Source organism: Cucurbita moschata, unplaced genomic scaffold (assembly GCF_002738365.1).
Source record: "Cucurbita moschata cultivar Rifu unplaced genomic scaffold, Cmos_1.0 Cmo_Scf00030, whole genome shotgun sequence".
Classification (NCBI taxonomy): Eukaryota; Viridiplantae; Streptophyta; class Magnoliopsida; order Cucurbitales; family Cucurbitaceae; genus Cucurbita; species Cucurbita moschata.
The window spans coordinates 1,698,894-1,718,655 of record NW_019268546.1 but is presented as its reverse complement, the minus strand read 5'-3'; the positions used below and the strand labels follow the sequence as shown (position 1 = coordinate 1,718,655).

General features: G+C 38.6%; 4 protein-coding genes and 5 non-coding genes across 10 annotated transcripts; 4 read left to right on the top strand and 5 right to left on the bottom strand.

The window, feature by feature from the left end:
* Positions 1–2,593: 2,593 nt before the first annotated feature.
* On the top strand, positions 2,594–2,665 carry TRNAT-UGU. The gene has a single exon. It is a non-coding gene; the product is annotated as a tRNA-Thr (tRNA).
* Positions 2,666–2,727: 62 nt separating this feature from the next.
* On the top strand, positions 2,728–2,799 carry TRNAT-UGU. The gene has a single exon. It is a non-coding gene; the product is annotated as a tRNA-Thr (tRNA).
* A 298-nt stretch (positions 2,800–3,097) lies between these two features.
* On the top strand, positions 3,098–5,167 carry LOC111464460 ((R)-mandelonitrile lyase-like). Its single transcript, XM_023108666.1, has 2 exons — positions 3,098–3,450; positions 3,545–5,167. The coding sequence occupies exons 1-2, from the start codon at positions 3,351–3,353 to the stop codon at positions 5,098–5,100; spliced, it is 1,656 nt and encodes a 551-aa protein (XP_022964434.1). The 5' UTR covers positions 3,098–3,350; the 3' UTR covers positions 5,101–5,167.
* A 960-nt stretch (positions 5,168–6,127) lies between these two features.
* LOC111464244 (RNA-binding protein with multiple splicing 2-like) lies at positions 6,128–11,416 on the top strand. 2 transcript variants are annotated; one of them, XR_002714002.1, is made up of 10 exons: positions 6,128–6,343; positions 6,612–6,791; positions 6,877–6,952; positions 7,192–7,321; positions 7,528–7,642; positions 7,851–7,942; positions 8,048–8,117; positions 8,230–8,312; positions 8,959–9,943; positions 10,996–11,416. XR_002714002.1 is itself a non-coding variant. In XM_023108356.1 (9 exons), exons 1-9 carry the CDS (start codon positions 6,185–6,187, stop codon positions 9,053–9,055), a joined length of 1,002 nt encoding a protein of 333 aa, XP_022964124.1. In that variant the 5' UTR covers positions 6,128–6,184; the 3' UTR covers positions 9,056–10,106. The 2 variants fall into 2 exon arrangements, 1 of the variants encoding a protein (XP_022964124.1); XM_023108356.1 differs by lacking the exon at positions 10,996–11,416 and having other exon boundaries at positions 8,959–10,106.
* Positions 10,237–15,498, bottom strand: LOC111464241 (exocyst complex component EXO84B-like). The gene is made up of 7 exons (XM_023108350.1): positions 14,931–15,498; positions 14,444–14,541; positions 13,100–14,150; positions 11,472–11,984; positions 11,163–11,351; positions 10,922–11,058; positions 10,237–10,655 (listed from the first exon to the last, which is right to left on the bottom strand). The coding sequence occupies exons 1-7, from the start codon at positions 15,072–15,074 to the stop codon at positions 10,493–10,495; spliced, it is 2,295 nt and encodes a 764-aa protein (XP_022964118.1). The 5' UTR covers positions 15,075–15,498; the 3' UTR covers positions 10,237–10,492.
* A 643-nt stretch (positions 15,499–16,141) lies between these two features.
* LOC111464246 (ATP synthase subunit epsilon, mitochondrial-like) lies at positions 16,142–18,916 on the bottom strand. Its single transcript, XM_023108358.1, has 2 exons — positions 18,697–18,916; positions 16,142–16,405 (listed from the first exon to the last, which is right to left on the bottom strand). Exons 1-2 carry the CDS (start codon positions 18,878–18,880, stop codon positions 16,377–16,379), a joined length of 213 nt encoding a protein of 70 aa, XP_022964126.1. The 5' UTR covers positions 18,881–18,916; the 3' UTR covers positions 16,142–16,376.
* Positions 18,917–19,081: 165 nt separating this feature from the next.
* TRNAQ-UUG lies at positions 19,082–19,153 on the bottom strand. The gene has a single exon. It is a non-coding gene; the product is annotated as a tRNA-Gln (tRNA).
* A 102-nt stretch (positions 19,154–19,255) lies between these two features.
* Positions 19,256–19,327, bottom strand: TRNAQ-UUG. The gene has a single exon. It is a non-coding gene; the product is annotated as a tRNA-Gln (tRNA).
* Positions 19,328–19,407: 80 nt separating this feature from the next.
* Positions 19,408–19,479, bottom strand: TRNAQ-UUG. The gene has a single exon. It is a non-coding gene; the product is annotated as a tRNA-Gln (tRNA).
* Between the last annotated feature and the right edge of the window lie 283 nt (positions 19,480–19,762).

Here is a 19,762-nt window from a genome sequence, read left to right as displayed (position 1 = left end):
TCTAAAAACTTTCGTGAAAACTATACATAGCTATCTTTCAACGTATCATGAATATCTCAAGGATTAATGGTCAATATTTGAGAATCACCGTCAATACCTCGATGTAGGTTCGAGATAATCCTTTGTTCAACAGTTTGGGTCTATTTACAACTAGCCAATTAATAATTTATTATGTCTCAAACCGTCCTTTATATGGAAATTAGAGGTCAAGGGGCTATTCCCTTGACTCGTGCTGATCAGAATTTGATCTCACGAGAAATTGAGCAAAAGGCTGTCGAATTGGCCTATTTCTTGCGTGTACCAATTGAAAATTTTTTAAAAATGAAGTTCAAAATGAATGATTTCTTAATTTTTCTTTTAATAGTGTTTTTAGTTTAATAGCGAGCCGCGTAATGTTTTGAGTTTCGATCTTTTAGTCGATAAATGTCATAAACAGTTAAAAATGAGTTAAATATTAATTAAAAAATAAATATTTAATTACCAAATTGTCCCTTAAAAAAATAGTTTATTTATTGAATAATTAATTACATAATATAATTGCTTGAAGTTTCATTATGACTTATTTTTATTTACACGCAATCTCAAATGTCCAAAATGGAAGGATTTTCTTGGAAAATAAGTTCTACACGATATTTTTCAATAAATAAATATTTTAGTTAAATTTTTAATTGAGATTTTTAAGCTACAAATTAAGGTAAAGTCTGTTAGATAAGTTTTTACTATTTCTTGTTGTGTTAATACTGGGCCAATGATTAGTCACCAAGACTAGAACACACATTGATATTGAAGTTATATTCTATCAAAGTCGTTGTTGCTTACTAGCTTTTAGCTTATAACATTATTTTCTTTAAAATTATTTTCAACGTATTTCCTCGCTCATATTTTTTAAAACATTTCTCTCAAACATGACTCAAGACTCGAACATACGCTGATATTGTCCGCAAAGTCTGAATTTCAGAAGGCTGACTTGTTCGATGGGTTAGAACAAGTGTTGTACAATCGTTGTCTCGCTGTTACAAGAGTGCGACTGTATGACACATAAGTCATGCATGGGAGTGCGTGACAACGTGAGAGGGTGAGTTTCTCGCCCATTCTCCTTTTTCAATCTAATTTCAAAGACATTCCTAATTTTTCTTGTAGGACATTTAAGAGAAATTTAGAGAAATTGAAGCACGTTAATAGTGTTTTTAGCATAAAAAGAGAACACAACACTAGCCCATTTATGACCGAGTTAAATATTACACTGATATAGTAGACACGTTATAGTAGACATGTTATAGTAAAATGAGGAGGATAGTGGACCAAATAGAGTGTGTCACATTTCGCATTGTGAGATTGTTAGGGCTATGTCAACTACCCTAGTAGTTATCTATAACAAAAAACGACTCCACAGTTGGTTTTTTTGCTTTTGATCTCATTTTAATTAATTTCAATCAATTAATTGATTAATGTTTTGATGATAACAAACCTACTCTTAATTATTAACTATTTTCAGTATTTTGAACCATCCACAATATAAGGTTAGGAATAACGATTTCAATGACTTTTCAATTACTCAAATCAGAGCTAAAACGAAGAAATTACAGTCGAGACAACATACTCGACGTGATGATGTTGTAACAAAATCATTTTACAGTCGAGACAACATACCCGACGTGATGATGTGGTAACAAAATCAAAATGATGGACATATCAAAATATATCAAAGTATGACCCTTCTAATTTTATTGTTAAAACCCTATTCACCCCCCCTAAGGTTGCCATACCGATCCAACATCCACGACGTAGAACAACAGATCAGAGTTGGAAATACGATGACATACACTAAGACTAGAATGCAATTGTAACAGTCAAAACCCACCGCTAGCAGATATTGTCCGCTTTGGCCTATTACATATCGTCGTCAGTCTCACGATTTTAAAACGCGTCTATTAGAGAGAGGTTTCCACACCCTTACAAGGAATATTTTGTTCACCTCTCCAACTGAAATGGGATCTCACAATCCTAACATGATATCGGAGTCATGCCCTTAACTTCGCCACGAAAATAGAATCCTCAGTCTCAAACAAAGAAGTGTGGATCTCGAAGGTGTAGTCAAAAGTGACTCAAGTGTTGAATAAATGGCGTACTTTGTTCGAGAGCTCTAGAGAAGGAATCGAGCCTTGATTAAGGGGAGACTGTTCGACGGCTCTATAGGCTTTAGGGGAAACTCTATGGTATATTTTGTTAGAGTGGAAGATTGTTGAGAGAGAAGTCGCACATCAGCTAATTAAGGAGTTAATTATGAGTTTATAGATAAGGAATACATCTCCATTGGAACAAGGCCTTTTGGGTAATAAAAAGTAAGGTCGTGAGAGCTTATGTTCAAAGTGGACAATATCATACCATTGTAGAAGCCCTTATAGCTTAGTGATAGAGTGTTAGTCTTGTAAACTGAAGGTCCCGTGGTTCAATCCTGTGTGGGGGTAAAACATTTTGTGAAATTTATAGAGTATTCGTAAGTATATCATAAATTTTATTAATTGGTTGATCAACATCTCCATTGATACGAGGTCTTTATGCTCAAAATGAATAATATTATACTATTGTAGAAGCCCTTATAGCTCAGCGGTAGAGCGTCAGTCTTGTAAACTGAAGGTCTGTAGTTCAATCCTGCATGGGGGCAAGAACATTTTATGAATATGAGGCATTTATATTCAAAGTGAATAGTATCATATATTTGTAAAAGCCCTTATAGCTCAGTGGTAGAGCGTCAGTCTTGTAAACTGAATGTCCGTAGTTCAATCCTGCGTGGGGGCAAAAACAATATCATATATTTGTAGAAGCCCTTATAGCTCAGTGGTAGAGCGTCAGTCTTGTAAACTGAAAGTCCGTAGTTCAATCTTGCGTGTCTTTATATTCAAAGTGGATAATACCATGCTTTTGTAGAAGCCCTTATAGCTAAGTGGTAGAGCGTATTTGTGGAGATTCTGGTTCCTAACATGATATCTTCAGAAGAAAGCCTTAGCACAATATTCGCATGCAATTACAAAGGTTAATATTCGTTAACGGTATCTACAAATCCATTACAAAGGTACAAAGAAAATATATCCAACAAAGAAAATGTGTAAATTAGAAGAGAATAAAAGAGGGGAATTAAAAGGCTTGCTTCAAGTTCATACCGAGTGGAAGGAGTTCATGAAATTTGTTGAGGACTATTTCACAAATTCTCTACACAATATGAAACTATTCCCAACTGAATCCTCAGCCAACAACCAAACCACTCTCGTTTTCTTCCTCTGATATTCAAATTTCGCTCACTATTACTCAAGAAATCCTCTCTGTTCTCCAAGAAAACGCTCCCGTCAATAATGATTCTTCGCATTTTCTTCTACTCCCAATTTCTCGTGTTCTTCGCGATCTTCTACGCCTCATCCTCCATTTCCGCCGATCGGAGATCTCCTTGGGAAGGTAAGTGATTCGATTCATCTTCAAGCGATTTTCCATCCTCCATTAATGTATATGTTCAGGTATTTGATTTCTGGAGTGTTGAACGCTATTACAGGTCCCAAGTACATGAAGTTCGTGTCGAACGCGACGGAATTTCCTGTAAAAGATTACTACGATTACATAATCGTCGGCGGAGGAACAACCGGATGCCCGCTGGCGGCGACGTTATCAAGCCATTACAGAGTTCTTGTTCTAGAGCGCGGCGGAGTTCCATATGGAAACTCCAATCTAATGTCGCAGGAAGGATTCTTGATGACTTTAATGGACGAAGCCTACTCACGTGACTCCCCCGTGCAAGCCTTCACCTCCGAAGAAGGAGTCCCTAACGCTCGTGGCCGGATCCTCGGCGGCAGCAGCGCCATCAACGCCGGCTTCTACAGTCGAGCTGATCGAGCCTTCTTTCACCGCTCCCACCTCAATTGGGACCTCACGATGGTCAATCAGTCCTACGAGTGGGTCGAAAAGAAGATTGTATTCAAACCGAATCTCAAGAATTGGCAATCGGTGGTTCGAGACGGAATGGTCGAAGCCGGAATCAACCCTTACAACGGCTTCACTTTGGACCATTTGGTTGGGACCAAAATCGGAGGTTCCACATTCGACGAAATGGGCCGCCGCCATAGCGCGGCGGATCTTCTATCCTATGCGACGCCGTTTAACATCCAAGTGGCGGTGTACGCGACGGTGGAGAGAATTCTCTTGACTTCAACAGGACAGTTCGGACGCGCAGCAGTTGGGGTTCTTTACCGTGATCAAAGAGGCGCGTATCACCACGCGATGCTATGTGCGCGTGGGGAAATTTTGTTATCTGCAGGCGCTATTGGCAGTCCGCAATTACTGTTACTCAGTGGAATTGGTTCACGTCCGTATTTGTCGTCATGGGGTATTCCGGTGGCTCATCATTTACCCTTTGTGGGACATAACCTGTACGACAACCCCCGTAACGGAATCTCCATATTAGCACCAATGCCGTTAGAGCAATCGTTGATACAAGTAGCAGGAATAACGGAATCCGGCTCGTATCTCGAAGCGGCGTCTAATGTAATTCCGTTTACTTCACCGCCGAGGTCTTTCTTCATAAAAACCCCATCGGCGCCGGTTTATTTGACGGTGGCGACGTTGATGGAGAAGATAGCAGGACCGGTATCATTCGGTTCGATGCGACTGGCGTCGACCGATGTGAGAACCAACCCGGTGGTTCGGTTTAACTACTTCAGCAACACGGTGGACTTGGAGAGGTGCGTGAACGGGATGAGGAAGATAGGGGAGGTTCTGAGGAGCCGGTCGATGGAGAGTTTTAAGTTTAGAGAGCGGTCGGGGCGGAGGGAGTTCCGGTTCGTAGGGCCGGTTTATCCAGCGGATGAGGGGCGGTTGAGGGAGTTTTGTAGAGAAAGTGTGAGTACGATATGGCATTACCATGGCGGGTGCGTGACAGGGAAAGTGGTGGAGCGTAATTATAAGGTGATTGGAATGAAAGCGCTGAGAGTGGTCGACGGGTCGACTTTTGGGGTCTCGCCTGGTACTAATCCTCAGGCCACGCTCATGATGCTTGGACGATATGTCGGCCTCCAAATTATCAACCAACGACGCTCCTCTGCTACTACCACCTAGTTTTTCTGCTTTTCTCTTCTTATCCGGATTTTACATTTACCGCGTAATGAATACTTTTACCACAGATTTTCCCCCCTCCATATTATCAATTTTTTTTTTCTTTTTAAAAAACCAAATTACCACTTCACATTTCATTTTAGTTTGGGTGAAAAATAATCATGACTCTCCTGAGACTTATGGAGCTCTCCAATAATCTTCCTTTAATCGAGGCTCGACTCCTTTCTTTGGAACTCTCGAACAAAGTATACACCCTTTGTTTGACACTTTAGTCACTTTTGACTGTATCATAATTTTTTTGTAGGATTCTATTGACATGGTTAAGTTTAGGGCATGACTTTGATGCCATGATAGGAATCACGACTTCCATATTGTCTACTTTGAGCATAAGCTCTCATAGCTTTGTTTTGGGCTTCTCTATAAAGGCTTCGTACCAATGGAGATAGTATTTCTCACTTATAAACCCATCCACTAAATTAATTAACGTGTGACTCAGTCCCAATAATTCTCATCATTATTAATATATTTTATATTTAGTAGTGGATAATTGTTGTTATGAAATATGAAATTACAAACTGGGATGTAAATGATTTTCTTTTGAAGCTAATTAATGTGTTTTTTTTTTGGTCCAATGGTTAAATTTCTTTACAATTTTATATAAATTAGACGGTTTACTTTATCATTCAAGATTCACATCTCAAGTAAGATTTTTATTTTATTTTTTATTTATATTTAAGATATTCAATCAATAAAGTAATTTTCTAATTCTTAAATATTTATGTTTAAAATTAATATTTTTAATAAAATTGATTAGATCCGAATTATTAAAAATTGCAATGATTTTAAATGAAATGAAATTAATTTAATTTGGAAGTAAGTTAAAGAGACTAATGGCTAAGGACAAGGTATGACGCTAGGCGTTGGCGCGCAGGTTGTCATTAGGTTTTTTTTTTTTTTTGCGGGAAGCTTCCAAATCCGTGTCAGAGCAGAGAAGGCCAACAAATTCAGCAAATTTGTGAAGGCCAAGAAGTTGGTGGAGAATTTTGATAGCTGCTACCTCACTATCCTTTACTCTGGTTGATTGCGCATGGCCGGTACTGGAATCCACCCGTACCACCACCAATGGTCTCCGGCGGCTGCCCCTCCTCCTCCGCCACAAGCCACTGCCATCGCTCCTCCTCCTATTCCCTATCCCCATCCTTCTCACATCCTCGTCGACAACCCCGCCCGTCATGCCTCCGATGAGGTACTTTATTTCCTCTCTTCATCTTTCTTAATTTGTAGTACTCAACTCAGGATCTTAGGCAGTTCAAGATTCGACTAGAGGTTTTACCGAGTTCGGAGTTTCAATTGATTTGTTTTTGTGTTTTCTTGAATTCGGCTTTTATAGCTGGTTATGTGTAGTTATTTTAGGTTATTCTGCTCAAGTAATCGTCGTGGAAAACTTTGATGGTTTCTTTCTGCTATTCGATGCTCTCTGAGGCCATTTCTTTTTTAATGTTGTGTTGTTTTAGGTTCGGACTATATTTCTAACAGGTCTTCCGGAAGATGTGAAAGAGAGAGAGCTACAGAATCTTCTCAGATGGTTACCTGGTTACGAGGCTTCGCAAGTAAATTTTAAAGGTGAAAAGCCTATGGGCTTTGCTCTCTTTTCCAACGCTCAGCTTGCTATTGCTGCGAAAGACGCCCTTCAGGTTCATGTCTTTGCCTCACTGTTTTGTTTACTGATCTTGAATTGTCAATGTTGAAGTGTCGGTTGCTTTGATCTTTGTGATTTAGGATATGGTTTTTGATGCGGAGTCTAAGTCAGTGTTGCACACGGAGATGGCCAAGAAAAATCTTTTTGTTAAACGAGGTGATCTACTAGCTTTTATGATTCTCTTCTGCTTATTCACTAGGGCTTTCTTGTGAAGTAGTGATGTCCTCCAATAACGCACACATTCGTACTTGGAACAGTTACAGATTACCTTCAGTTTTTTTCTCTTTTGTTGTGCAATGATTTCAAGCTTTAAACAATTCGTTGCTCTTTTTTCTTTTTAAACAAAGAAAGAAGCAAAATATTGCTTGATTTGCTAATCTTCGTACTACTTGCAGGCATTGTTGCTGATGCAGATGCTTATGACCAAAGTAAACGTTTGAGAACTGGTGGTGAATATGCCCACACCGGGTATTCGAGCCCATCACCATTTCATGCACCTCCACCCCCTATTTGGGGACCTCACGGGTGAGTCTTCTCTTTATGAAAACTGCTTTCCCTTCGAAGTTAGTTGTACGTGTTATCACCTGAGAGATGTTTTATGGTTATGGAAAGGGAGTAGGATTCGTTAATAGCTGAATTTTCTCTTTTTCTTAGCCTTTTGTTTGCTCCCACCCTCGCCAAATGGCACTGAGTTGTGATGTTCAAGTTCCTTGTGGTTTGTGATGAACTAGGTATATGGCTCCACCTCCTCCTCCATATGATCCATATGGAAGTTACCCTGTTCATCCTGTACCTATGCCTGCTCCTGCACCTGTACCAGCACCTTGCAGCTATGTGCCTGTTCAGGTAATCCTTTTACAATCTCGATGGCACATTGAACTTTGGCATCACTTTCTTGCAACGACCATCCCTGGAATAGGAGGCTTTATTTACTATAACTATTGAAGTTGTTACCATGAAGATATCATGGAGTGCCTTGACTTATTGTTTCCACTGGGAAAAGAACAACTTTTGTTGCGTGGATTTTATCTCATTTTTCTCCCGTTTCCTACAGAACACAAAAGATAATCCTCCTTGCAATACACTGTTCATTGGTAATCTGGGGGAAAATGTAAATGAAGAGGAGCTCAGAGGTCTTTTTAGCGTGTATATAAATCTCATCTTTGCACAATTTTTCAATTGTATAATCACGTGTATGAATCATCCCAACCAACTGAATGTTTGGACCTCTGGTTCTGACATATCATGCAGACAACCGGGATTTAAGCAAATGAAGACTCTGAGGCAGGAAAGGCATAAAGTCTGTTTCATTGAATTTGAAGTAAGTAGGTTTTAGTTGACTTGACTGTTGATCATTTAATGTCATGTTCAGGTTAAGGATTATCAACCTTCCTTTCCTGCCTTCTAATTTGTTGTCTGCTTCACCTATATAGGATGTGAACACTGCCTCCAATGTGCATCATCTTCTGCAGGGTGCTGTTATTCCTAGTTCTGGCTCTGTGGGCATGAGAATACAATATCCTTTTCTTTACTAAATTGTTTTGTTTGATGCTAGTTATAGAACGATGCTATCATCGTACTGGTACTTCTGAATAGTAAGTTGCTGTTTCGCCTGACAATGCAAGTGTTGGACTGAATGATTTATCTTATTTGATGGCTGGCTTGTGCCACTTTAGGTAATAATCTGGGAATCTTTTTAAATCTGTAGGATGCATCTCGGTAAAGAAAATTAGTGCGTATCATGTCTGTTACGTTTGAGGTATTTTATTGGATAGGCTTATTTTGTATTTGATGTCTATTTTACATTTTAAGGTCACTATGGAACTCGATATATTAGTACACGTGTCTGTTAATAAGGAATAATTTTTTTCCCTTTTCAGTAACCTTTCCTAGAAATTAGATTCATGCATTTTTTGTTGAATGTGTTGCTTTACGTCATTAGCAATTAACTATCATGTTAACTATTAGGTTTTGTTTCAAAGATTGAAATGCAATTCTTGTTGATGCCCATCAACGTTTGTGATCTAGGTAATACAAACATGTGCATAATGTGATTTCATCAACCAGGCTTAGTTGCACAGCAATTTGAACTAGTTGTTATTTCATTTATTGTTGCTTTCATGATTGAGGATAAATGTTTCTTCTCTTGACTCTATGAATACATTTTCGAAGAACCCGTTTGGTAAACGGAAAGATGCTACCTATCCTGTTTCTGCTCCTGGCGCCAATGGAAGTCCACATGCTATGGCATACCAATAGCGTGAAGGGGATGTACTCTGTTCTTTTTGCTCCGACAAATTCAAGCACTAGATGATAGGATGCATCTTGCAGCAGTTGCATGCATCCATGATCCATTTCATATCAAGTCATCAGCATTTTCATCTCCATGGGAATGATTGCTCATATTGGTGTCACAAGCATTCCATTTGGAAGCATGTTACTAATGTAGTCCCTATTTGTGACATGCATTTATCAGAACTTAGAAGATTTAAGTAGCTGGATTATTTGTGGGGTGTGTGCTGTGCATTGGTCCTATCCTGTTTTTTTTTTTTTGGTTGTGTATGAGTATGTAGCTATTTATCTAAATGGATTTCTTGATTTATTAAGAGCATCCACATGTAAGGTTCAGTCATTTCATCTCACCTTTCGCAATTTCAAGTCGGTAGGGGTTCCATATCAAGGTGCAACTCTGGTAGGAATGTAGGGCACGTAGGCCACCAGACAACGCATCATGCCATTATTAGCTTAATCACTTAATCATTTACTTGATCATCACGACCACATCATTAGCTTAATCATTTACTTCATCCACCAATTAATTCATGATGAAGTGTTCACATTCAAGCAACTAAGGCCTTTGTTTCTTAAGCATCAAAGAATATAGTTTCATTTACATACAGATTCCGACTTGAATTGACCAGGCTGCTATGCGTTTGAGGTTCAATTTCAGGTGCTATCTGAAGCTCTTTTTTCTAGGCTTCTGACTGTGCAAGACCCCTCATGGAGATGACGCAGATTTATAGAGCCAACTGGACCATGATTCAAACAACCATTTCGATCCACTGCTCTGCTCATCATTGTCGAGTTTGCTGGATGCATACCTGGCTTGGCTGCAAAACCGGAGGAAATTGATGCCTTGGAAGAAAGGTATCTAAGATGAACTTATTCTTGCTTAGGTTTGCCATTCTAATTTTTTCATGGAGTTGTCATTCTTCAAACTTCTATCTTGTTGACTTCAAGTGTTTTAGAACTATTTGGACGTACAATCTCCTAGACTTATAATTATTACCCTCTGATATGAGCTTGGAGATATTTCGTTCCTTTAAAGTTACCTTACTCATGGAAGGATTAAAAAAAACAAAAGAACTTAGTCAAGCTCAAACGAAAGCTAGTGATGAACGTTGGACACAAATGAACAAAATCACAGGTAAAAGTCCTGCTTGTGTTAAAGAATGGACAAATATAGTATTAGAATAGTTTGTTCGATAATCATTTACAAACCATGGCTGTGCAAATATATATAACACGAACACGAACACGAACATAGGGAAGCCTCTAAAACCTAAACAGGAAAGAGAATCAAACTTAAAGAATGGATGAAATTGACAGATCTAAGGGTGGTAGGAACTCGAATACCGACCAGAAAATTCACTCAACGAACTTGGTTGTCTAATTTACAAGGAAGAAATTACTGAGTTAGGAACTGGCATGAGATCTAATAGAAGAAACTGAGTGTGCCGAAATTGAGGCTGTTGGGCTGTTAACATCTCTGTCCCCATTTGTAGCCTTTGGCATCCCACTTAATCTCTCTACTGCCAATTGACAAACATCATCGAACCAAACATCTTCCGGTAGTACACTGACAGGAAACAGATTGAATCTCAGAAACACTAAATAAAGTTACAAAATTCATTATAATCTAAGATGGAAACTTAAATTCTAAGCCATTTATACTGCCTGGTTCTAGTTCCTCCAAGATGGCTTTCTTTTGTTTCTCTCGAGTGAAAACACAGTCGTTATTCCGAAGCCGAATTCAAATCTTAGGGCGTTATAAACACAATGAACTTATACTTTAGCATGCAAGAAAACGCTTATTGATTATTAAGCATTCAGTACAGTGTGTACCTATCTGGATCCATTCCTGTTGCAGCAAATGCAGCCATTGCTCTTGATATGATCTCATTCACAACTCGATGCAGGTTCCGAGATAAGTATCTGCCTTGGGCAGCAAAGCAAATCACAAATTTCATATCCAAGTAGAACTGCACAAATTACAAACAATTAAGTACTGATGCTCTCACCCATAGGCGAAGAGGTTTCATCAAATCACAATGTAATATGACTATGTAGCAACAATGACGCCCACCTGTTGAAGACCAAGAGGTCCTAGTGGTCTTGGCCCTTCCTCAATATCATCCCAAAAACTTTGGTCCCCCGAAAGCCACAACACGACGGTTTCTGTGAGCCTCATCAATAGTAATGTACCAAATCTTTCCCTACCGACGAACGTATCAGCTGCCATACTTGCCATTCTGCTAAGCTTTACAAACAGTCCCTGAATTGTGATCAAACAACAGGGTTAGGCTTCCTATGGAACAATCAAGCAATGTTCCTTTCTAATTTGGCTTTTGCATGCACAGATATGCATAAGTGACACAAGAACCACTCAAAATACCTGGAATATCAGAGATGGGAACCATTCAACTTCATCCATGTTTCCACCCATGTTTAGGTACATCTCAGCGGTCAGATGGCTGTCCCCGTCCTCGGTAAAAATTAGATCAAGAGCATGCTGTCGACAAAACGTATCTTTCAATCTATCCACAGAGCTAACCAGCCGCCTCCTCCACTCCCTTTGTTCTGGATGATGATTTTGCTTGTCTGAAAGTCTTCGACGAGGATCGTCCTTATAAGCAGTCTGAGTTGCCGGGGCCAGTTTCATGGCCGCACGAGGCAGTAGTTCATCTGCTAACAATGACGCATTTGCCAAGAGCGCAATTTGCTGAGCTTCGGTTTCGGCCAACCGCACCATCTTACTTCCAAAACCATCAAAATTTGCTTCGTCTTCCATACCAGGCAAGGCTTTGATTAACATATTGATGTATGAGTCAAATACTTGGAATAATCCCTCCAGAGTTTGACTCCCCAACTGCATACTAAGTAAAGGTCCCACGTCCTCGAAAAAATCCTGCAGGGGAATGTTTGGAAGAAAAAGATTGAGGGCAGATATCATAACAATAAGAGAAATGAAATAACGAAGATCATATTTCGTCCCGAAGTGCACAATCATGGATATGTAATCCAACTTCCTTCAACAAACCCCCCGAACAAACGGGCACGCATGCAACATACAAGAGTTTTGATATGGTTCACTTAGTTCGAAAGAAACATTACAGAGTTCCCTATCTCTCCATACCTCAGACTAGCCACATAAAAAATGAACCCCTCTCATGCATTCTCTAGATTCACTCACTTTCCCTTCACGTAATTCCAAAGGGACCTCCGGGTATGGATCACCGTGTTTCAAATGTTCCAACTGAATCTATTACACGATCCAAGACAAAAAAGATTCAACAAGCATTCATTCTTCATTTAAAGAATATGATAGGCTCGGTTTAACATTCATTTCATGTGTAAGCTGATTCGATTGAGGAAGGACCATTTGGAGCCTCAGAAGTGAATATTTGCACGATTGAAGCAGTGGATGGGGTTATTATAAATAGCATTTGATTGAAAATTTCTTAGAAAACTATAAATACCCACAAATTACTATACACAAGGGAGCTTTTTTATGAATGAAATTGAGCTCTCACGTTAGACTTTCACCCTTAGAATTTGGGGGTCATCTTTGTCATTTCTAAGTCTCAAGCAATTCTTGTGATAGATTGCATTCGAGCTATTCAATCAGCCCTGATCAAGTTCGATTGTGGAGTGACTCAATTTAGAACAAGGTTCCAAATCTTGGTTCTAAGTTTTTTATCCGAGAGATAATCTAATTCTAACCTTATCTTTTGGTTGATCCAAATTTGGTATAAAGAGGGATTAATTTTTTAGATTCAAGAGTTCTTGCTTCAACAAAAGCTTAACAAAAGCTTGAATCATTGGGCTGAGGATTAGGGTTGCCTTATCACCTCCATTTAGATCGCATCTCTCCTATCAAGTATACATTACTTTCCGAAAAGAACAATAAACTAATAATACATAATTTCATAACAATCACCAAAACTAATATAAACACAGCTACCCCACCCACCAACTCACCAAATTCATATCATAAAAGAATAATTGGGTGGAAATGTTTACCTGGACCATAAAATTGAACCGGTGAGCGCTACTCGTCAATTTATGTTGGAATGCTGAATTACCAAGAGCAGTGCTCGAAGTTCGGCCAGATTGGCGTGTCGTTGGAGCATATGTTAGTACCCAATCATCAGCAGCAGCCAAGGCAGCCGTGCTTTCTTCAATTCGTTTTAAATTGGCTTCTAGTGCTTGTTCAACACTAGGCCTGAAAAGTCTTAAAAGCACAGGGCAAAGCGCCAAACCACGACCTTCCAATAACGAACAATGACCTAAAGCAATTTGAACACACTCTGCAGCAGCTCTGAGACCTCCAGCAGCAGCGGATGAAGCTAAAGCATGTCGTTTCACAAGAAGGGCGAAAGCCTCCGTTTGTTTCGTCGCCCACATCACCAGCTCAGACGAATAAGCAGGTTCTTTACCGAAAATAGCCAAGGAATCACTCGAAGCTTGAGCAATGGCTGAGAAAACCAACTGGGAAAGCGCAGCGGTATAGGCTCCTCCATATGAAGTGCTGGATGGCCTAAAGCTTTGCATATTGTACTGATACCTTTGATAATGTGCTTTTAGTAACAAAGCGTGAGCTCGCGGTCCATCTCCTAATTTGTTGAGCGCTGATACAGCCGCACGGAGTTCAACACCACGGGTAGAAGGCTGACAAGCAGCCTCAGTAAGCTGATCTGCTAGCCGTTGCCTCCGTTCAGCAATCGATGATTGCAGAGACATAATTACAGCTCGGCTCAACGTTTTATTTTCTTTCGCCGAAGAAGCTATCCTCTCTCCCTCGTCAAGGGCTGCCAAAGCTTCATCGACTCTTCGTTCAGCTAAGAGAACATCCAAAGTATCAGGATACTCCACTAACCATTTCTCAATATCTGAAGGATTGTCATCCCCTGAACCCAAAAAGCCATTTGGAGCTGTGCCTCCAGAAACAGAGGAAGGTACTGAATCAACATGAATCCCTTCAGCTAAACCATGAATTAAAGCAGTCTGAGTAGACATAAGGGTTCTAATGGATGAGAGCTCCACCTCTAAGTCTGATATCTCCTTTGATGTGCTGATAGAACATAGCACATGATATCAATATAAAGAATCACTACGAATACAATTAACATTGAACATTAAAGTTGGTACGACGACTATTTGCGCGCTTATCTCGGTTTATTCCTTAACAAAATATACTGTTTGATGTTTTCCATGTCTACATTTCTTCAAACTAACAAACAAACAGATAAAATTTATCCCTAACAACGAAACGAAAATTCTTCGTTCGTCATATGGATCTGCTAGTTCCATCCTTCAAAAGAGCTCAATGTTTATCTAATGTAAGAACTCCGAGCTACAACTTACCGGATAAAGGCAGCATAATTTGCATAGACACTTTTACGCATTTCCTCAGCAGAAGCTTTCTTCAACTCCCAAAGATAAGTGCATAATTGCTTGATTTCCTACAGAAGTAGAAGACAGTTCAAATCAGAGATTTGATTAAACAGAGAAAGGTCTGTCTATTTGGCATGATAAGAAGCTTTGATTAAGCTATATATGCTTTCATCTCCTTTCTAAGTAATTCATGTCATTTTGCTTCAGAAACAGATGATTCAGAGAATTAAAAGTGAATCGAAATGTTTTGAATTGACGGAATAGTATTTTGATTCAACAAAATCATTTATGGGATCAAGTTGAGTGATGCACACAAATTTAAGTGATATCCTTAAAATGGTAAAAGAAAAGAAGTGATAATCGCGATGACAAGCAATCTCCAACCAACTGAAACGGGATTATTAGATAAATGAAGAAGAGAGAAGAAAAAAGGGTAAAATGAAATGGCGGAAGGAACCTTGTCGTTAAGAGAGCATCTGGTTTGAACGTAGGAATCGGCGTCGAATTGATCGGACTTGAAGAAACTGATGCCATCCTCAAACTTAGCGCCGTTCTCCTTGACAGGCGTGGCTCTGGACCGGGCGGTCTTGGCGGAGGCCATGGAAATCTGATCCAAGAAATGGATCGGAACGAAGTCGACCACCAAAACCAGATCAAAAGGAGGAGGAAGGGAGTCTTGAAGGGAGAGATCGAAGGAAGGAAGCTCCGGCGGAGAAACAGGGAAGTTGGAAAAAAACGAAAGTCCAGAGAGAGAAGAAGATGATTGAAGAAGAAAGGGAAAGGAGGAGGAGGCAACCACCCAGCTACCCACCCAGCTTCACTGTTTCTCTCTCCGACCAAATTCTGAAGGGTTCGGTTCGCTGGTTTTTTTTTTTTTTTTTTTTTTACTAAACCGGTAACACCCGAACCGAACTGATGAATAACTGGCTGGTTGTCTCTTTGCGAACCGGTTTGGTTCAGTCTTTTTGGTACTAAATTGTATAGAATTTTGTCTGCAACTCAGATGATGGGTTGAATCAGTTTAAATTACTCTTTTTTTTTTCTTTTTATAAAAAAAAATGTATTTTAAATATCCAAAATAGTATATTACCTTACAAACAAAAAGTATTAATGTGTATATACTGTTAGACGAGTTAAGCGAACACGTATTAATGTGTATATACTGTAGACGAACACGATTCTCCACAATGGTATGATATTATCCACTTTGTGGCTTCATAATAGTATGATATTGTCCACTTTGAGCATAAGCTCTCATGGCTCCACAATGGTATGATATTGTCCACTTTGAGTATAAGCTCTCATGGCTACACAATGGTATGATATTGTCCACTATGAGAATAAGTTCTCGTAGCTTTACTTTGAATTTCCCCCAGAAAACCTCATACCAATAGAAAGTATTTTTGTGGGACTTTTATCCTCCAACGAGAGTTTAAAACAGAAATCGAGGTTGGAATATAATTAAAAAAAAAAAAAAAAAACTCTGAAATGATTATTATGATTAAATAATGAAATTTGTGATATTAAAAGGCTAGAAATTAATTATCAAATGATCGAAGAAGGTGGGTTTGGTTGAACCTCCGCCGGAAGTGGTTGAGGAGAAGACCCCTAAACCGCTCTATAATATCACTACTAAAATACATTTAAAATAATAAAATAAAAAGTTGGTGGATACAGAAGAATATAAGATTAGCAAAGGACCTTTTCCTTCATAGTTCATCTCATTTATTTATTACATTTTGCAAACCCTTTGGAAATTCCAGAGATTCATCAAAATCCATCTCCATTTAAGGCTTCATTCCAACAAACTGATTCAACAACCCTACCACCAATGTTCATAATATTTCCAACAAAAAGAAAAAGTAAAAAAAAGAAGCACCTTCAAGAGATCCACTCCCGACCTTCACGCTTCAGGATTATCCGACCGAATAACTGATGTAACAAAGATCAATCCATTAGTAAAAATACAGAGGAAACGTAACCTTTCAAATTCGAACGTGTTTAATTAACACAACCATCTCTAACAGCTCCATGAAATTAAAAAGAAAAACAAACGTCGACATAAAATTAACCCGTTCAACGGCCTATTCGATCTTTTTAGCGTTAGGAGAGCTTCGACACAAGTTCAGTGACATTTAGACACAATACTAGAGGTTTAGAGACGTATTCCCACTTTTGACGAGGACCTCATACACAAAACTAAAAGGTTAGGGACAGACACTTGGAGACCTATTTGACACAATTCAAATATAAAAGTTCAGAGATTAAACTATAATCCCTTCCTTATTTTAGTAACATTTCACGACATGCTGTTCTTTTATAGCTCCATATAGAGTAGAGATTCAAAGGAAGGTTACAACTCATAACCATTTCTTAAGGAATGCAGATACAGTGGCTTTAATTCAGAACTTCCACAAGTATATGTTATTAAGACAAATGGCCTCACAATAAGATCACAAATAATATAGCAAAAGATTGCAAATCAACCAAACATCCACAAGTATATGTTCCACAAGTATATGTTCCACAAGTGAATCCAAATTGAGCAATGTGGTGTATACTTCAAAATTGCAAACGTCACCATGGAGTTCATTGTGCATCGAAACTATTTCTAAAACATTTAAGAAGAATTTTTGTGGGGTCATACATCCCATTTGAAAAAGATAAGTACCATGTGCTGTGCGATCACGATCACAGTGGTTATCTTCATCTCCTTCTGCAACATTTTTCTATGTCTCTTAACAAATTTTTGTTTCTAATAATATCTAGACAACCATATTTTTAATCAACTGACAAGGAGTATGCAGCACATTCCAGTACACCGATAAACATAAAAATCACGATCATGACAGGACTCAGGAAGAAGCCCTGGCTAACTCCATGCCAGCAGCCGCGGTATGGACTCTTGGGGTTTACACTAAATCACATAGAAACTGGAGAAGACTATTATGGATTCTGTATCCAAGATCCAGACATATTATTTACACTTTGGATATTCAGAGTTGACTAAATTGCTAGGCAAAACTTTCTATTCCACCATCATTCCTAAAAACAAAATGATATGTGATAACCCCTCCCTATGCTACACCGAATCAATTATCATTTTAACGATCAACTTCTCCCATAATGATATCGTTTCTTTCAGTTTCTTAGTAAGAATGGGTGACGGTAGTCTGCCTAAATAGTAGATACAGACAATAAATAAAAGAATACTAAAGATTCGAGCATAGAATCTCTCAATTCTAACCCAAGGTACTTATTAGATCTAATAGAATATTTTCAACTAACTGAAAAAATCAATAAGAAAGACACAATTAATCAAGAAATCAACCCATTGAACAATAAAAAGAAAGCTGGTTGGCATCAAGTGGAATAGAAGTAAAAATGACGCTGACACCAAAACCTGATCAAAGTAGGCCAAAATGACGACCTTAAAGAATTTCAGGGTGGGGGATGGGATTTTGTATGTGTCTAAGTTGGTCAGAGGCACTGACATGCAATGGTCGATCCTTCAATTATAAAAACTGATAGCTGACAATTTCTTCGAGCAACCAACATCCATTTGGTTCGCTTTAATCTAATTGATTGGTTTTTCTGATTCTCAATATAGCACCTAAAATTCTTATCAGTAAAATTGTCGCCCTTAAAATTTAACCAACAGAACTCCAGGCAAAATGTCTAAACCGAAAATGGTAGAGGAAGTTATACATCTGAGAATAAAGGAATTACGAGTGAATGGTTACTTCGGACTACGAACATTAAATCTATCGAGAAAATAGATACTCCACTACAATTCACGGGAACAATTATCAGCACAGAAATGACTCGAACGATATGGAAGCGAACAATTACAACGACTGATGCAACACAAATAGCATCTACATCACACGAAACTAAATACCTCTATTTCTCTTAAACAAATACGCATATAGACCAACGCAAACAACAAGCCCCTAGAGATCCAGGATGCGAATCGTATTCCTATTCCCTAAACGAACGCTATGGACGCAAATTTTACAATATTCATATCGTCTTGAAGAGAACTAAAATTTAACTGAAACCCTCAACAACAGACGATAAGAATTAACGCAAGAAAATCCAATATACAGGTCCATGGATTAAATACAACTCAGAAACAAAATAGCATCCGACGAAATGAATCAATGAACAAGGTCGAAAATCAAGATCTCGATCTAAAATCTAAACAGAGAGAGAGAACATACTGGGCTTTTGGGGCTTGCCGTCCGCCCACTTGGAAATGGAAAAATGAACCTTCTCGCGGCTGAGAACTTCGGTTTTGTAAGGATCCTTGAGACAGTTCCTGACCAGATTGGCGCAAATGTTAGAGTAGGTGATGTATGTCATCCCCGCCGCTCTCCAAAAGGGAACTGCTGCATTCGAAGCCATTTCTCTGCAACTTTCTTCCTCTCTTTTTTCTCTGTAGTCTCGATGAGCTTCGTTCAACCGATTTGTAGTAGGCAGGATGGGCCGACGAATAGTGTTTCGGCTTACTGGGCCAACCAGATGTTCAGTTGATGTAATGGGCCTTCAAAAAATGAAGCCCATTTCGTGGGATGCTCCGTTTTATACCGAGTAAAAACAAAAGAGAGGTCCTACCGGGAGTCGAACCCAGGTCGCTGGATTCAAAGTCCAGAGTGCTAACCACTACACCATAGAACCACATGCTTAATATATATCTTATAATTTTTGAGCTTACTGGGCCTAACGAGATGTTCAGTTGAGGGATGCTCCGATTTATGCCGAGTAAATAAAAAAAAAAAGAGGTCCTACCGGGAGTCGAACCCAGGTCGCAGGATTCAAAGTCCAGAGTGCTAACCACTACACCATAGAACCGCATGCTTACTGTCGATCTTATAATAAAATAATTTTATTTTTTAAAAATCAAATAAAAACAAATTTATTGTATTTCGACCAGGTCCTACCGGGAGTCGAACCCAGGTCGCTGGATTCAAAGTCCAGAGTGCTAACCACTACACCATAGAACCGATTGCTGACGAGTATAGCTTTTTACGGTATTTGTTCAAAAATTAACATAAAAAAACGGTATTACCCAAAAAAATTCCAATCAACCTGAAGGATTAATTTTATAAATTCTTCTAAAACTAAATTAAATTGAACTGAATTCACGGTTAATTTTAAAAAATACATTTTTACTTATTATACATACATGTAATATATACATATATATATATATATATATATATTTTTTTTTTTTATTGAATTTCATAATTTTTTAATTATTCATAGTTGCTTAAAACTAAATTTTAA

Coding starts and splice junctions, on each gene's coding strand:
- LOC111464246 (XM_023108358.1), bottom strand. CDS start 18,880: ATGGCTTCGAATGCAGCAGTTCCCTTTTGGAGAGCGGCGGGGATGACA. Junction 16,406..18,696: donor CGGCAAGCCCCAAAAGCCCA/GTATGTTCTCTC, acceptor TTGTTACATCAG/TTATTCGGTCGGATAATCCT.
- LOC111464241 (XM_023108350.1), bottom strand. CDS start 15,074: ATGGCCTCCGCCAAGACCGCCCGGTCCAGAGCCACGCCTGTCAAGGAG. Junction 14,542..14,930: donor GATGCTCTCTTAACGACAAG/GTTCCTTCCGCC, acceptor CTACTTCTGTAG/GAAATCAAGCAATTATGCAC. Junction 11,059..11,162: donor GACCTCTTGGTCTTCAACAG/GTGGGCGTCATT, acceptor TAATTTGTGCAG/TTCTACTTGGATATGAAATT.
- LOC111464244 (XM_023108356.1), top strand. CDS start 6,185: ATGGCCGGTACTGGAATCCACCCGTACCACCACCAATGGTCTCCGGCG. Junction 6,792..6,876: donor CTGCGAAAGACGCCCTTCAG/GTTCATGTCTTT, acceptor TTTGTGATTTAG/GATATGGTTTTTGATGCGGA. Junction 7,643..7,850: donor GCAGCTATGTGCCTGTTCAG/GTAATCCTTTTA, acceptor CGTTTCCTACAG/AACACAAAAGATAATCCTCC.
- LOC111464460 (XM_023108666.1), top strand. CDS start 3,351: ATGATTCTTCGCATTTTCTTCTACTCCCAATTTCTCGTGTTCTTCGCG. Junction 3,451..3,544: donor TCGGAGATCTCCTTGGGAAG/GTAAGTGATTCG, acceptor ACGCTATTACAG/GTCCCAAGTACATGAAGTTC.